The 16126-nt window shown below is 52.9% G+C and overlaps 1 protein-coding gene across 3 annotated transcripts in view; it reads left to right on the top strand.

Annotated features, from left to right (window-relative positions):
* Positions 1-16126, top strand: part of SEPTIN9 (septin 9) — a 144046-nt gene that overhangs the window by 29423 nt on the left and 98497 nt on the right. The window contains exon 1 of one of the 3 annotated variants that reach the window (XM_055722120.1): positions 9737-10738. The exons of 1 other annotated variant lie outside the window; for it this stretch is intronic. In XM_055722120.1, the coding sequence (XP_055578095.1) occupies positions 10717-10738 (22 nt within the window). In that variant the 5' untranslated portion in view covers positions 9737-10716. Of the gene's footprint in view, positions 1-9736; positions 10739-11105; positions 11216-16126 lie in introns of those variants that run through there. One more of the 3 variants, XM_027816641.2, reaches the window with a different exon arrangement.

Here is a 16126-nt window from a genome sequence, read left to right as displayed (position 1 = left end):
TCCACATCTTCCCCAGGCAACCTGTGCCAGCATCTCACTCCCCCTCAGAGTGAAGAATTTCTTCCTAATATCTAAACTAAGTTTGCCCTCTTTTAGTTTAAAACCATTCCCCCTTGTCCTATTGCTCAGGCCCTACTAAAAAGAGGCCTGTCCCCACCTTTCTGATAAGCCCCCTGTAGCTATTGAAAGGCTCTCCCCTGAGACTTCTCTTTTCCAGGCTGAACAACTCCAGCTCCCTCAACCTGTCCTCACAGCAGAGGGGCTCCAACCCTCCAGTCATCTTCATAGCCTCCTCTGGACTCGCTCCAACAGGTCCATGTCTTTTTGACGTTGGAGGCGCCAGAGCTGAACACAGCGCTGCAAGGGGGGGTCTCCCAAGAGTGGAGTAGAGAGGGAGAACCATCTCCCTTGACCTCCTGGCACGCTGCTTTTGATGCAGCCCAGGGTACGGTTGGCTTTCTGGGCTGCAAGTGCATATTGCAGGGCTGTGTTGAGCTTCTCGTCAACCAACACCCCCAAGTCATCCTCCTCGGGGCTGCTCTTAATCCATTCTCCACCCAGCCTGTATTTGTGCTTGGGATTGCTGCGACCCAGGCGCAGGACCTTGCACTTGGCCTTGTTAAACTTCATGGAGTTCACACAGACCCACCTCTCAAGCCTGTGGAGGTCCCTCTGGACAGCATCCCTGCCCTCCAGCGTGTTGACTGCAGAGTTAAGAACAGCGTGTCAGGGAAGTTACTTGCACTTCATTTTTCCTACAACTATACCTGATGAATTTAAAAGCAAGAAATATTTGCTGACATTTGCCATCCAGAGCAGCAATGTGCTTCTCAGCTGGCCAGAAAACAGCCCCAGAGCAGTTGGAGTGGAAGAAATCGGCATCGTATTCCTCTTGGGCAGCCAGCTGTGCTCTGTACTTTGATTTGTTTCCAGCCTACAATTCAATTTTTGCTAAGAGGAAGGAACTTCCCTGGCGGGGGTAATGCAGGAGGGTCCAGAAAAAGTTAGAGTTTACCGATTTAGCTAAAACAGCATATTTTTTTTCTGTGTAGGTGAATGCAGGGAGGAGGATGCTGCCCAGTTGTGTTGCAGCAGAACTGCTCCTGGACCAGTGCTACTTTGGGTCAGGTGCTTTGTTCCTGAGAGGTCCCAAGGGGTGGGAGGGGAGCAGGTGCCTCAGCTTTCCTGTTTCAGCCTTTGTCTGGCTGCGCGGCTGCCTGGGGCCGGAGCAGAGCAGGGGCTGGCTGCCAGGGCCAGCTGCACTCCAGGGCAGGCAGAGCTTTTCCATCCAAAAAAGACAGGGCGCTAGCGGCCCCACTTCTGCATCATCAGCAGTTGGCTGAGGATCAACCACAACTTGTCTTGGTGCTTTTTGGAAGCTTAGGGCATAATTTAGAGAGGCATGAAGCTTAAGGCCAGCTATCTGGGTTGCGTTAGAAAGGGGCAGTCAATGATGTCATGAAACCTTCATAGGGGCAGCTTGTCTTGTACTGCCTAAATGCCTCTCTTGGCTGTAAAGCGGTGGGACTCCCATGCCAGACATGTTTGTTGTTTCCACCAGTTTGAGCCCCTTGCACACCCTTTAGGTTGATGGCTGTAGACAGAGAGGCCAGAAGGCACAGAAAGTGGGCAAGCGTGGGCTGGAGATGCAGGATTAGTGAGATGGTTCAAAGGTGCTGATCGTGACGTTGAGCCTATGAGCTTCTGCTCAGGGCACAGGCTCCAGGACCCCGTTGACCACGATGGCACTGCACTGCCACGCTGCCCAGGGCGCCCAGGTCTCTGCAGGAGCTGGTAGCTGGGATGAGCAAAAGTGGAGAGAATACAGTTTTAGATGAAAATTTCAACAAGATGTGCACAGATAGTTCTTGTCCTATTTTTATTTTTCCTGGTTACACCTTTCATTTTCCCTTTAATAGTTATTGATGTGGCCATTTAATAGTTGGGGGAAATAGGGCAGCAGAGAAGCTTAGAACCGCTCCTTTTGCGTTGCCTGTGACTCTTGGGGTCCTTCCTCACAAGCACTGAAATGGAAAGATGTGTGGCTGGGTGGGTGGAAGAGCAGAACACACATAGCTATGGGCACAGCTTAAGTTGGCATCGTCGTGTTAACAGGATTTCAGCAGGGTTCGCTAGTTTGGGATGCTCCAAATTCATGCAGTGAGGTAAAGGCACATGTGGCAATAGATCTTGCTGTTTCCACCTCTTGATTTAGTACTTTGCCCTGAGGACCATCTCCTCTCTTTGTGCCTGGAGTCTGTAAAAGAACAACTTTAGAAATTGGTTTATGTGAGATTGCAGGTTAACCAGAGCAGTGGAAATAAACAAAAGAAATGTCAAAAGCCAGGGGCTCCCTAGTCGAGCGTACATGATTACCGTTACATAACCTAATTCAGAGTTCTATAAAAACCATTAGGTTTTTTAGTTTCTTTCCCCAGGGAAATGCTGCCAGAACAGTCACACATCTGCAGCTCAAACGTGGGCACCCCCACTAACAGCACAGCCCTCTGCGTAATCGTGGTATCTGAGAAAACTGATTTGGGAACCCATCCTGTATACCTTGGTCCAGACCTTCAGATTATCCTAACCTTTACTGCATCTTTTTTTAGCTCCCGGTTGGTATACTGGGATCCGGGCAGCACTTCTGGTCCAGCTGGAAGCTGTAGGAATACACGCCTCTTTGCAGTGTGCTGGTTTTAGCACAGACGTGCCTTTCACCTTGGTGGAGCAGCAGAGGGGTTAACTAGAGACTTGTGGTTGCAGCCTCATGGCTTTGGATGTGTCCCTAGATGAGGTCATACAAACTTCTTTGGGAAGCCTCTATTCCCCTTTGTTTTAAGCACCGGGCTGGTCACCCCAGCTGCATGGCTCTCCGTGCCAAAGAGCGTCCCCACGCACATGCACCGCTCGCTCTCCTCGGGCTCCCTAGTGACAAGCCCTCATTTGACATGTGTCCTCTTGGTCTTTCTTGTCACGAGGGTGAAGTAGCAAAGGGTGAAGCTGGATCATCAGCCAGCCCGGAGAGTCCTTTCTGCAGCAGTGCAGCTCTGCTGACTCCAGGCAACAAGAAGTTAAAGTGAGAGGGCTGCTCTCAGTGCAGGTTCTTGGTTTCCTGCAGGACACAGGAGGACGCGGGAGGACTGGGCTTGCGTAATGCAGCTCGTGGACTCTAGCTTCCTGGGAGAGTCCTGCGGGCTCCCGTGTGCTTCCAGCAGAGATGTGCATTACTTACAGTGAATGAGGGAGCCTAGGCGCTTGTGCGCACAGCTAAGAAATTAAGGAGTAGTGACAGGTGCCGTGGGCCTGTTTGCTATTGAGGGGATGTGCTGAGCGCTGACTTGTTGTCCTGTTCCTTTACAATACCCGTGGTTCATCTCCAGTCGTACGTATAGTCTCCTTTAGTCCCAAAAGGCTGCTGGGCATCGCAGGTGAGCAGGTAGACCTCTTGATGCTTTTACAGCACCTGTTGCTACGGGCTTTGGTGTGAGGAAACCAGAGACCGTAAAATATAAATCGGTAGTTCATTAATGAGCGGGGATTTAATGCTCTCTGACGTTTGGGGACTTTAGCTGCCGGCTGTGCTTTAAGCTAATAATCTTCCTCACTGGGTGTGATATGGATTTGTTGATGAGAGCTGACGAGGTCCACAGGGTTCCCCTGAGGAAAGGGAACATAGAAGTGCAGAGTGCAGCTCCTCCAGGACGGGAGCAGCAGTCCTTGAGCGAGGTTAGTTACTGCCTCAGGATCGGGCGTCTCCAAAGTAAGCTCCTAACACCCTTTCAAGAGAAGCTGGCATCAGCTGCAGCAGAGAGGAGCTGGGAGAGCAGGGAAGGGGAATAGCAGCGGAGTACGGTTTTATCTTGTTTGTTTGCCTTGTCCCATTGTGAAGGATGGAGCTAAAAAATCCCCATTCCTCTGGAGCAAGACACAGTGCATTAAGAGGGAGAAATAAGTTCATTATCACCCCTGCCAGCCCTGGCTCGTGTCCTGCAAGGGGCATGGCTGCACTGGGACGTGGCTGACCCACAGTGCCCATACGGGAGCTGGTGGAGCTGGCAGCGAGGAGCCCTCCTGGGGCTGGGGGGAGTGAAAAGACACACTTCCAGCCAAGGTGTCCATGGGCACTGGAGGAGTGGGACAGCTATGGAAGTGTGGTGTGTAGGGTACGGCACCTGGCAGCCTTCCCCTTAGGAACAAGGGGGAAATGATCAAAATGAGAAAGGAGGAAAGAGGACTGGTGACTTGACCTGGTCTGTATGAGCTAGCTCGTGCAGCGCTGGTTACCTAAGCAGCTGTGTGTGGTCACATTTCTCTCTGTTGAATTTGTGCATCTCTCAATGGTGTTTATTTTCTTCATCTTTTTGTTGCTGAAACGTCAGTTTGCAAATTGCTCTTGGGCATGCTGGCAGACCAGCCTGTGGCTGCTCAACTTTCCCTCTTCCCCTCAAAGTCTGGTGTTCCTCATCACGTGGCCAGAGGCAAATTCCTGAGCCCTGGCTGTCCACCACAGGCGTCCTCTGAGGCCAGTGCATCTGGCGCTGGCTAGTGTTTACCAAAACCCCTAATTGTACCTTAGGCAGAGAGTACTGATTTACCCCTTGCTATATTTATCTTGTGTCTAGGACTGCAAGAGTCAGAAGTGCAGCCTTTGGTGCCCTTTGTTGCAGAGAGATGACTTGTTTGTAAGGCAGCTCTGCAGATGGGTTAGTGGATAAAGCACTGTAGATGTTCGGGGCTGGCCTGCAAAGTGTGAAGTCTCCCTGCTGTAATTTTGGTAGCCATGAAAGCAATGAGTGAGGTCCAAGAAAAGCACCAGTAGCAAGAGGCATTCCTGATTGACTGACTCAATGGAGCAGTTCCTCATTGGTTTAAATTTGTTGTAGTTCAGTTTCTGATCAAAAGCATATTATGAAGTTCAGAGAAATGTCCAGACCTGGATGGTTCTGCTGCTAATGAAAAATAGGGTCTGCTGCCCAGTTCTGGAGCGTTTTCTCTCCTTCAGTGGATTGGCCTTTCTTCAGCAATGGGGCCTTAAGGCAAGGTAAGACAACGGTGGTGACCCCTTGCTACATCACACCCAGGCAGCATCTCTCTGTTGTGTTGCTGTACGGTAACATGGTGAAATCCACGCAGAGAGAGCCCTTTGCCTGTGGCTGCCCCAATAGACAGCGGTATTTTGAAAATCCCTGTGTTTAGGTATTCACCTGAAGAATGTGAAAAAAATACCTCAGCAGACCTGTCCTAGGGTGTGGTCCCCCCTCCATGGCAGAGGAGTTGCTTCAACACATCGGAGCAGTGCGTTGCTTCCCACAAGCCTGGGCTGCTCATGAGTAAAATGCCCAGAAATTGTGTAGTTTTTAGCTGAGCTGGTTGCTGCTGTTGTGCTGGTGCTGTGCAGGGAGCTGGGCTCAGTGTGCTGCAGCTGGGGTGGCTCTGGGGTGCACGGGCAAGGTGTTCTGAGGATGGCAGAGGGGAGTGGTGTGTGGTGCAACCTGTGCCCTGCCTTATTAAATAAAGCCAGAACAAAGAAGAGCAACCCAAAGGTGTTTGCAGCGCTTGGTGCAATCGTCCTTCCTTTAATCTGCCTGCTTGTGAGACCCGAGCGGTAATTCTCTTGAAGACTTTGCTCCTTGATGGCTCCTGCCAGATACAAGCTGTCACAGTGATCTGCCCGGGAGCGATGGCCAGTGTTCAAAAGAGCAAATGCTGCAAGGTCATCAGGAACCCTGCCTTTCCCAGCAACAGCTTGATGGGGAATGACCACAGACCTTCAGGAATGGAGTAACCCCCCCTGTTTTGGGGACTCAAGGAATGAGTTGTGGAAGGTAGAGCACTGAGGGGGCAAGACTGATGGTAGGGAGGAGTCTGTAAAGGAAAACATAAACGGAGGATCGTGGAAGAGTTAATATTTATCTGAGGCTCCCTGTGCTCTCCCGGGAGGGTGAGCATCCAGTCCTCCTGCCTTGCCTTTCACTCTGCACTGCCAGCTGCTATTAATACTTCAGCACATGAGTGTTAAAGCACGAGCAGAAAGCCTGGGGAGGATATGCAAGGGATTTCCGGCAGCTTGAGGCTTTTGGGCAGAGAGGTTGAGAGCCAGCATGGAGGAGAGCTCTAACAGGGGCTCTCCTTAAAGATACGTCCCTCCACGGGATGGGACAGGACACAGGGAGTCTTGTGTAGGCATCGTCTCAAGGGGCTGTGTGGGCTCGGGGCAGGAGCAGAGATGTGCTGCTGCTGTGTTAGCAATCCCCTGCTGAACTGTCATACGTGCTTCTGGGTGGTGACAAGCTCTGTGTCCTGGGCACGGGCTGTGGCTTGGGAAAAGTAATAACTCGGGAGGATCTGTGTTCCCCTGTGCTGAACAAATACAGGTTTTCATAAGAAATAACCAGGGAGGGGCAAAGTAGTGCTTGGCAGCAAATGTGGAGCAGCCAAGAGCTGCGGTCCAGGGCAGGGCAGCTCCACGTCTGCCCAGCTGGGAGAAGGGAATGGAGGAGTGGCGAGTCGAAGAAAAAATAACTGGCAAAGAGCAGGACAACAGCATTCAGAGGATGAGTACCTCCCCTGGAAAGAGAGGAATCTTCTTGGTTTGGTTGTTTGGTGGCTGGGTTTTTTCCAAATGAAGAGGAGAATTTTAGCCAGTGTTTTCTTTCTTCCCCATCCTCGAGGCTCATATAACTGTAAATGAAGGGTTCTTGGAGCAAACAGTCAGCAGAAGCTCAGATACTGTCATCTGCTGGCTGGGTCTAGCCTGGGGGTAAATGGCATAGAGGGAATATAATGGAGCAACACTTGATTGCACTGTTTGAGTTTGGACCTGTATTTCCTCATGTGAAAATGCTTCACTGAAAGTAATTTTATTTAGTTATGCTCTGCTCTGCTGCACTGTTCTCCCCCCTGTACCTTCCTCCCAGCTCGCCAGCACTGCAGGTAGCTGAGCTTGTGAAAGAACCAGTTGAATCCCCATTTTTCCTGCCTCTCCAGGCCCTGGAGGTCTTTGGCTGCTCTGGCTGCTTCCCAGCACCTTCGTCAATGCAGTTTGGAACCTCTGATCCCTGCATGGACTTGCAGCGTTCATCCTTTCCAGCTCGCTCAGCAGCAGAGCTGGGGTTACAAGGTGGTGCCTGGCTGGTTTGCTAAAAGCCTGGTGGAAGTGGCCGGGGACTATGGGACTGCATGTGTGACCTCGGTAGAAAAGACAGTAATTCTTCTGTTGGATGAAATGCCGCAGGAACATAATCACAGCACAAACCTAGAGAGGCAGACAAGGAATTGCAAATAGGATCTACCTGAATACCTGCAGGTGTCTGTACCACGGTGGCCGCTGCCGTGGCTGGTTACAGTGTCAGTGGTTCTAAATCCCCCCCCAGCTGCTCACTGATACCCTGGGCTCTGTGGCATGTCCACGGTTGGGGGTGAGCTTCTGCTGTCTTCACAGCACCTTCCCCGCTTATCTACGTGTTGGTGCACAACAAGGAGTTTATTGCTTAGCAAAGGGCTTGGGCGTTGCTGGGCAAGCCTAGGAAAGGTGTGAGACAGATAAAATTCAAACCGAGCCTGGAGCAGGGTTTGGTTTACTTTCTTTCTTGTGATTTCCTTCCTAGCTTTCTCTGCACCTGGCAGTGCTTCCTGCTGGCTGCCACCCGTGGCAATGTTTAAACCTGCGAGGTGGGGTGAGGGAAAGCGTGTGCATCCCTGTGCCAGCCTCGGCAAGCACGGGGCGGTGGCGGAGCAAGGCTCCTGCTTTGTTTCAGCTTCTTGTTTGCAGATGAGAATTGGCTATAGCTTTATGGCAGAAAGCAGGAGTTTCCTACAAGTTGCTCCTGCCTCTTCACTCCCCTCATGGCTTTGTTGAAAGATAGCGCTGGTTGGGGTTGGTGAGCCCTGAGAAGGCAGCCCTGGCCAGGGGAAAGTCTTCTCTGTCCCCTTCTCGAACCCTTGGTGTGCTTGACCTCCCCCCCCAAACCTTTAGCAGTAGTATTACAAAATGCAATATACATTATCTTTCTATATATAGACTTCTATATAGACTTCTCTATATGTACAGTGCACAGGCCACCAAATACCTATTTAAACAGGCATGTGACAAGCTTCTCAGAATCCAAGGAGGGTGGGGGACCCCCAGCTCTGTACCATGCGGGTCACTGGAACAACACCTTTGAAGGGAGTGAACCCCAATGCTGCCATCGTGGGCACAGCATGGCCAAGCACCCCTCTCCCTCAAACACAGGCACCCCAGTGCCGCTGGACCTGCAGCAGTGGCAGGAGGGCTTTGCGAACTCTCCTTCAAACGGAGACACGCAACTGTACCTTTAAATCTATTAAAATTTGCTTGAGAGATTGCAGTTTGAATAAGAGCATCTACTTGGAGGTTTTATGAATATAAAGTTCAATTGCATTAATTATTTTTTGGATTGACTTCCCTGAGCAACTCATGGTGATGTGTCCTGCGAGAAATGATGCCTTTGCTTTATCCCTCCCTCCTAAGTGCTTGGGTCTTGATGGGTTAAAGTCTACAGGCTGAAACGGGTGTGCTACCCCCATCCCTCCTTCCTTTCCATTCACCTTCTTCCTTTCTTTATGCTTCCCCTGAGCTTTTCCCTTCCTCTCCAGTGTAAGCAGCTTGGCAATGAAGGCTGCTCGGTGGAGGCAGTGGGGTGGATTTTGCGCTGCACGGGGCTGTGCAGCTCCCCTGGGTCCTCGCTTTGTGTTTGGCACCTTCGAGGTCTCAGGCAGGAAACGTGGTTTCAGACTGCTCATGGGGAATCATTGCTTATTGTCCCCTTCTAACGCCTTAGGCGCTGGCAGCAGGAGCATGTAGAGTTTTAATAGCAAACAGCGAATGGTCAGGAATTTGGGAAGGAATCTAAATCTCCCTGCCCAGGGAATAACCTGCTGAGGATTAGAGGAACTTCTCTAAGGAGCGAGGCGTGCTGAGGCTGCCTCCCACCAGCTTTCTCTCTCTGTTGTGCAGCAGTTGCTGCTGGACTGACCCACCACTTGGCATTAGCTGTGTTCCTGCCTCTGGTTTGGTGATAGTGATGCTCCGTCAGCTGCTGTGGGGGGGAAACACGCAGTATTGAGAAGCAACACAACATAGGTCCAGGCTGTCCAAAGGTCCCAGCAGTGCCTGTAACACCTGGAGCCTTTCCTTGGAAGTTTATTCATCCAGCCAGGAAACAATTTGTCCTTCTGCCCATGCTAGGGGACAGGGGAAGTGCCAGGCTCTGTCATAGCAATCATACTTGTGATTTGCTATGTGAGCTGTGAGCATTTGAGGTCAAAAAGTGTCAGGTGTACTGTGCTGAGCACACAAAGGTCCTGCCAGCACACCTGGTCTGTGAAGCAGCCGTGCCTTGCCTGCCGGCGTCTGCCATCCCTGCCGGCATCTGCCATCCCCGCCTCTGGGCTGCGGAGGGATGGCTTGTTTGCCAGCCCTGGGGATGGAGGCTGTGCCCTGCATCTGGCTGGGTGACTCAGGCTCCGCGCTATCAGTAGCAAGCGGTGCCGGCTGCCAGGGCAGGGTTGCACAGGGCACTTCGGGCAGCGAGCAGTGCGGGCACGGTCTCGGCAGAGGTGCTAACGCTGCGTCCCCGCTGCCTGCCCTGGCCCACGGCCAAGTGGAAGTTTCCGAGCGGGCCAGCCCATCGCTGCAGCCACGCATCGCTCCGTCCCAGCTGGGGAAAGCAGGATCTGGCAACGGGCTCTGCAGGGCTGCTCTGCTCCGCACCACGTGCCCTGCCTGGGCATCACTGGGAAGGAAAACTGCTCCCAAATCCCACCTCCGCTCCACCGTGGGACCAAGAAGACCAAGAACTTCTGCCCCGGGCAGGGACTTTCACTATCGTTTTCGGGCTGGCTGCAGAAATCTTCTCCTTATCGACGCTTTGCAGCGAGGAGGAAGGCGAAGCGGGGGCTCGGTGCCAGGGCCAGCGGCGAAGCTCTCCAGCGGGTTGCACAGGGCGAGTAAACATGTGCGGCGCTCGGGTCCTGCCTGGTAGCAGCAGCAGCAGCCCATGATGCTGTGCTTGGAATGAAGTCAGCCTTCATCAGCCGAATAGTTTATGCATGAATCGAAACTTCAGACCTGGCAGGGTGGGGGAACGTGCAGGATCTGCGCTCTTTTAAAATGCTGGAGCCAAGGAAGGAGGAGGGGATAGAGGAAATAGCAGGAAAATAAGACTGGGGAAGCAGGGAGAGATTTGAGAAGCTGGATGAGTTGTTCGCTCTGTTATTGCAAGGAGCCAAGTTCCTTAAGCATCTCCTGGTGGATATTAAGAGGGAGCTGTGGAGGCTGGAGCGTTCCCCTGGACGCTCACATGCTGTAGCTTTAAGACTGTTTTACAGAGGACTCGGGATTTCCAGTTTTCCTGCGCCTGGTGGAGTATTTCAGGGAGTTACAGGATTTTTCGGGTCATGCACCCCCTTTTTCTTTTTTCTTCATCCTTTCTCTTCCTCTTTTACTCTTCCTTTTCATTTCAAAGAGACAAAGCTACTTCAGTTTGGAGCACAAACATATGATCAGCACATGGAAATGTGGTAATTTGGATGCATTCATGATTGCAACAGATTGAAGAAATTAGACCAGACAAAGAGCTTTTTTTGGAAGAGGAGGAGGCAAGGCAAGGAGGGAGGGAGAGTGGGGGAAAGAAGGGGACGCCACCGAAAAAAGGGACGGCCGTGACACGCGGATGCTAAATATATCCTGTAGTAATGGAGAGGGACCGGATTTCAGGTAGGCTATTGATCATTTAATATGTTATATTCTGCCTCTGCCCTCCTACCTTTCCAGCAGATTCTGCACTTAAGAAGAGAAACAGCCACGCTCCGGGTGGATTTCAGCCGATTCCTCTATTTATTTCTATTTTTGCAATGCTTCCTTTCTGTGTTTGCTTTTTCTTTTTTTTTTTTTTTTTCCTTTTTTCTTTTTTTTTTTTTTTTTTTAATCCCCATCCTCCTGAGCCCTCTAGACAGAAGGTGGTTCCAGCAGCAGCCAGGGGGGGCGAAGGGGGAAGCAGGGGGGGAAAAGAAACTGCTTTCTAGGTCTGGATTTCATTTGAGTCTCTCTCTTCCCCCCCCCATCCCCCCTTGCTCCCATGTGCCGCACGGCGCAGGGGGATGAATGCTGAGCCTGTTAGCTCAGAGCTGCGAGCTGGGAAGAGGGAGGAAAAGAGCCGAGCTCTTGGCATGGAGACGCGTTTCTGCTCTGAAGGTTGGCTCCTGGGTTTGTGTGTGTGTGTGTGTGTGTGTTGTGGTTGAACCTTCCTTGCTTGCCAAAGGATCTTCCCTCTGGCTCTTGCTCTCCCATCCTGCCTGGCCGGGCAGGAGCTGCCTGCGTGTCCTGCGCGTTCCCTGTGCGGCGCCGGAGCTGGTGGCCGGGGACCCGGCGTGTGTTTCACCTGGCTGGCCATGCGTAGGGGGGAGGATGGAGGGGGGTAAGCGGAGGAATGAATAACTCCATTTAATTCCCCAGCTTCCCTGTAAATCCCGCCTAATGGTGCATGTCTGAGTCCAAATGGAGCATGTCCAAAAACTGCTCCCGGGTACATCGAGCTGTTGGGGAGCACTGTTGCAGCGAGCTGCTTCTGGGATGGCCGCAACTGTAGCTGCTTCTAGAGAGGGCACGGGCGGCGTGGCATCCCCCCCGAGGCTCGCTCTGTGTGCGTGAGCAGGATCAAAGAGGGAAAGCGAGGGAGGGGATGTCTGTGCCAAGACTGTGCTGCAGCCTAAAGGTGGGTGTCCCTGCTCCCGCCCCGTGGCATGGCACATCTCACCCTCCTCCAGCACAGCAGCCCCGGGGAGGCACATGGCCTCTGCTCCTGGGCGTTCCCAGCCGGCTGCTGGGCATTGGCACTGGGAGGGAAACCACAGGGATGAGAGGAAACATTCAGGCCAGGGTGGAGCGAAACTGTGGCCAGCAAGAGCTGCTCCCATGGCTGGCCCATACCAGACCCGCCGGGCCCCATCTGGCAACATGCTGAGAGACCCGGAGCCCCTGCACGAGGACGTACCTGCAGGAGCATCCTCCACCCCCGCCGCCTCTGGGGAGTGCGGATGGCACCTTCTCATCCCTCTCTCCAGCTCTCTTGCTCGTGCTTTCTCCTCTGATTTGAGCCACTTCAAAGCATTCCTGAGAGCTGCTCATAACTCAGAGCCTGGTGGGTGTTTCAGCAGCGCAGGGCTTTGGGCTGGACCGCCTCTGTCGCTGCGCGCAGGCCTCCGCCGGGCAGGGACATGAGGGAGAGGAGGTTTGGTCCTCTGTGTTCTGGCCTTTCACATCCACCGTTACATCCTCGGTGCAGCACCGGGCCCCCTTTCTCCGTGCAGGGGTGGTGGGGGCTCTGCAAAGGGCCACTGGTGAGAAAAGGGGCTCCCCAGTGATGTGATCTGGGGCTCTTTGTTCCAGAAGAGCATCAAAGGTGGGTTTCTCTCAGCTGCTGAGCTGCATGCACACCGCGTTCAGCTGCTGCGAGGAGCACAGAGCCTTTTGTGCCCAGGCTGGCTGTCACCCGCTCCCAGGGCGTGAAGCACCTGGGGACCCCAGGGGCAGGAGGACCCTAGGCAAGCGTCTTGTGCAAAGATGCAAGTTTTTGCTTAACCCCTGGGAGCACGAGCAGTGCTTGCAAAATGCGGATGTCCAGGTGCATACGTGTTTCACTGACCTTTGCTGGCACCAGCTTCTCCATGAGTGGGTCAGATGTGGCAGGGCACGTTGGTGTGCTCGGTGGCCCAGGGATGTGTGCCCTTGCCTAAGGTGTGTGTGCCTGGGGGCTTGGTGTGGGGTGATGGACATGGCCACTCCGTGCTAGCTCAAGCACGAGTGGGATGTGTGCTGCACGGGACCCCAGAGCTGTGCCAGCCATCTTGGTGGCATTTCTGATACATGGCTCTGGCATGAAATATGGGGGGGGGGGGGGGGAATAGATGGGCTGAAAGGCTGATCTGGGGTCTTCTCCACAGCTCCTTGCTTGGAGGGATCAGCGTGGGCAGGGAATGCTGCTCAGCTGAGGCAGTGTCAGAGGGAATGCTCAACCCACCTGTGGGGACAGAGGAAAACTGTGCTCAATGACTTTCTGCCCACCAAAGTGGCAATCTCACGGGTGACACCCCTGGCCGCCAGGTCCATGGCACAGTGTGGATTTGTAGGGCCAGCCGCTCGGCTCACACCGCTCCTTGCCGCTGCTGACACACGAGCAGGCTGTGCCAGCTGCTGCGCTCCGGGGGTCTCGGGGGCCGCAGGCTGTGGCACGGCCGTGCTGGTGGAGGAGAGGAGCAGGGAGCAGAGCTCGGGCTGCCCCGTGCCATGGCCGTGTGGGCAGTGGGACAGCCAGGGCTCTGCCTTTAGTGACTAACCGAAAGATGACTCGGATGAAAGCGGATCCATGCAGTGCTGGGGGCCACATCCCAGTCACTGTTCTGCCCCTAAACATGCTTTTAATTAACGCTCTGCGGTGGGTGGGAAGAGCTGACTCCCGAGCTGAGTGTGGGGCTGCCGGATGGGGCGAAGGCACCCCAGGGCTGGTGGGAATTGGGTCTGGACTCTTCTCTGAGGGCTGCTTTCCCACAGCTGCTGGAACTCGGCATGTCCCACGGGGTCTCCTCTGCCCAGGGAGAGCTCGAAGGCTTTCTTGCACAGAGTGGTGTCCCAGGCCAGGCTCCCACCTCTGAGGATGACAGGCATGTCGTGCTTCAGGGGAAGGCAGCAAAGGTGCGAGGCGATGCTGTAGGTCTGTGCCTGGTTCACTACCAGCTCTGGGGCAGAGAGGGTCTTCCTCGGTGTCTGTGACATGGTACCAGTCTTACGTGGTACCTGTGGGTGCTGGTATAAGAAACACATTCTCATATAACCTGCTAGTCTGTTTTAATCTGGTTAAACCATCTCTCACACATTTCTGCAAGCTAACACTGCATGAAAAGCCTTAGCTCTAAATAAATTAATTAATTTAATTTCCAGGCATCCTTCTGCAATAGTTTTGGGTTGGGGAGCTGTGCTCTGGGGCTGCTGTGCTCCTCACGTCTGCCCTTCTCTCTGCCTTGCTGGGTTGCTTTGGTGGCAGTGGCCTGGAGATGGCTCTCCTGTCTTTCCCTAGTAGGTGGCTCTTTCAACTAGTCCAGATCTTTCTACAGAGCCTTAATTGTTAATGCCATGGGGCCTCTTACCTCTGCTTAAAAGAAAAGAAAGGGCCCACAGCACCTTGACCAGTGGGGTTTTGATTACTGTGATGATGATGTGACAGGACGGGTGCAACCGTGATGGGAAAGGAGAGGTCTGATCTCCCAGGTAAAATATTTATGTCACCTTTGAAATTGCATTGTGAAAGCTCATTTTACGAGTTAAGAAATGATGATGAGTAGGTGATTGTAACACCTGGCTGTGACAAGCGGCATGTGTCAGGCGGGTCCCGCAGCTGGGAGTGCTGTAGGTATGTGCAATCTGCTGAACCCCTGAAAGATGGATGAACTGTTTACTAACCCACTGGTGATCATTCTTAATCTTTATGTATCCACTATGGGTACGTTAGTGTGTGTGTATTCGTATGGAGTTTTAACATGGTTTTATACACCATACTACGTAGCTAAGTGATCCAAGCAGCAAGCAGGCAGCCCCTGTTGGCAGCCTGCGGTTTGCAGAGGCTGTGCAGGCAGCAGCACTCAGACTAAATGCAGCAAGGCAGAGCATCTTCAGTGGCCCTCAGAGCCACCTGGGAAGCACCACGTGCCTGGCCTGAGCTGCTGGAAAGGAACATAGCAACACTGTATGTGAGCGCTGGAGGTGTGAAGGGTTGTTGGGAGGGAATATGCTTGTTTTTTCATTTTTTTAAAAACAGATTTTTATCTTTTAAACGTGTGTACCAGGACAGAGGGATTTGGGCTCCTTCTGTTCACTCTAGCTATCTTTCCTGTCTCGGGTTTCTTGGTGTCCCTGTTGTTCCTAGGAAATGGCAGATAAAAAAGCCTGACATGTTTCTTTTTAGCGGTCTTCCCACCGCTATACATCTTCTTTTATCAGACTTTTTTCTTTTTCCTCTGGCTCACACCACATCACACACATGGGACGCCACATCAGGCATTTGCAGTCTGGGCGGCTTTACCTCCTGCCAGATCCTACTGCATTCACCCAGCCCTGGCATCCAGGGACATGTTTCTGTCTGTCCTACCTTTGCTGGTGGCCGTTGGTCTATCCTTAGCCCTCCCTCCTGCTGTCAGTGTCCACCTGCTCATGTCCCTACCTGGTGCTGACCCCCATGGTTTGCTGCAGCGTGTGATGCCCTGTACCCTGAGGCTGGGGGCTTGTGTGCTACGGAAAAACTACCTGCAGATTTTTTCACCTGAGTTTCTTGTTGGAGCACTTACACCTTCATCCTAGATGTTCTGTAGTAACATCTTGTTACTGTGGGTTTTGGCTCATTAATCGTAGGTTTGTGCAGGCCCTCTCTCAGGGAAGGGTCTGTGTTTCATGAGGCTGCAGAGTCACCTCTGCAGGCGGTTGCGTTTGCAGCGTGCTCCGTGCAGCTCCCGGCCCGCTCTTGGCTCCCTGCTCCTGCCTGGCCAGCGGATGCATTCCCGCAGTTGTCTGAGGCATGTCAAGGTATATGAAGCATTATCCGTTTCCTGATGTCTGCTCTTAAATCTGCTGGAATTTCTGCTCATGGCCATTAAATACAGTCCCGTTGTGGCACACAGCTTGTCTTTTGCCTGACAGCACAGGTAATGCTTCCCAACCCCGCTCCGCTGAACTTGGCTAACCCCGGGGCGGGAGGCTGCCTGCCCTCCTGCTTTGTGCTTTGCTGGATGACTTGGAGCATCCCAGCAGAGCAATTCCCATGCTGCTGGGGTGAGGGAGGACGTTTCTCATGCAAGTCAGGGTGCTTCCAAGGTCCAGCATACCATAATGCTGAGTAGGAGCAAGTACGTAGTTAGGGAAGTATGTCTGGGTCACCACATGTCTTCTGTTGCCTTAATGATCTCAGAAGCACAATATCTATGTCCTGTTGGCTTCTCCACGTGGTACTTGCAGCTGTAACTAATGGATAGAATAATTTGTTAGAGTGCAGCGATGCCTCATGCAGTGAGCGCTGTGGTGGGGCACAGGGCTCTGTGGCCGGACCCTGGCATCGTATGG

This window comes from Falco cherrug, chromosome 1, assembly GCF_023634085.1.
Source record: "Falco cherrug isolate bFalChe1 chromosome 1, bFalChe1.pri, whole genome shotgun sequence".
Classification (NCBI taxonomy): domain Eukaryota; kingdom Metazoa; phylum Chordata; class Aves; order Falconiformes; family Falconidae; genus Falco; species Falco cherrug.
Note: the sequence above shows the minus strand (reverse complement) of the source record. Positions and strands in the feature narration are given on the sequence as shown.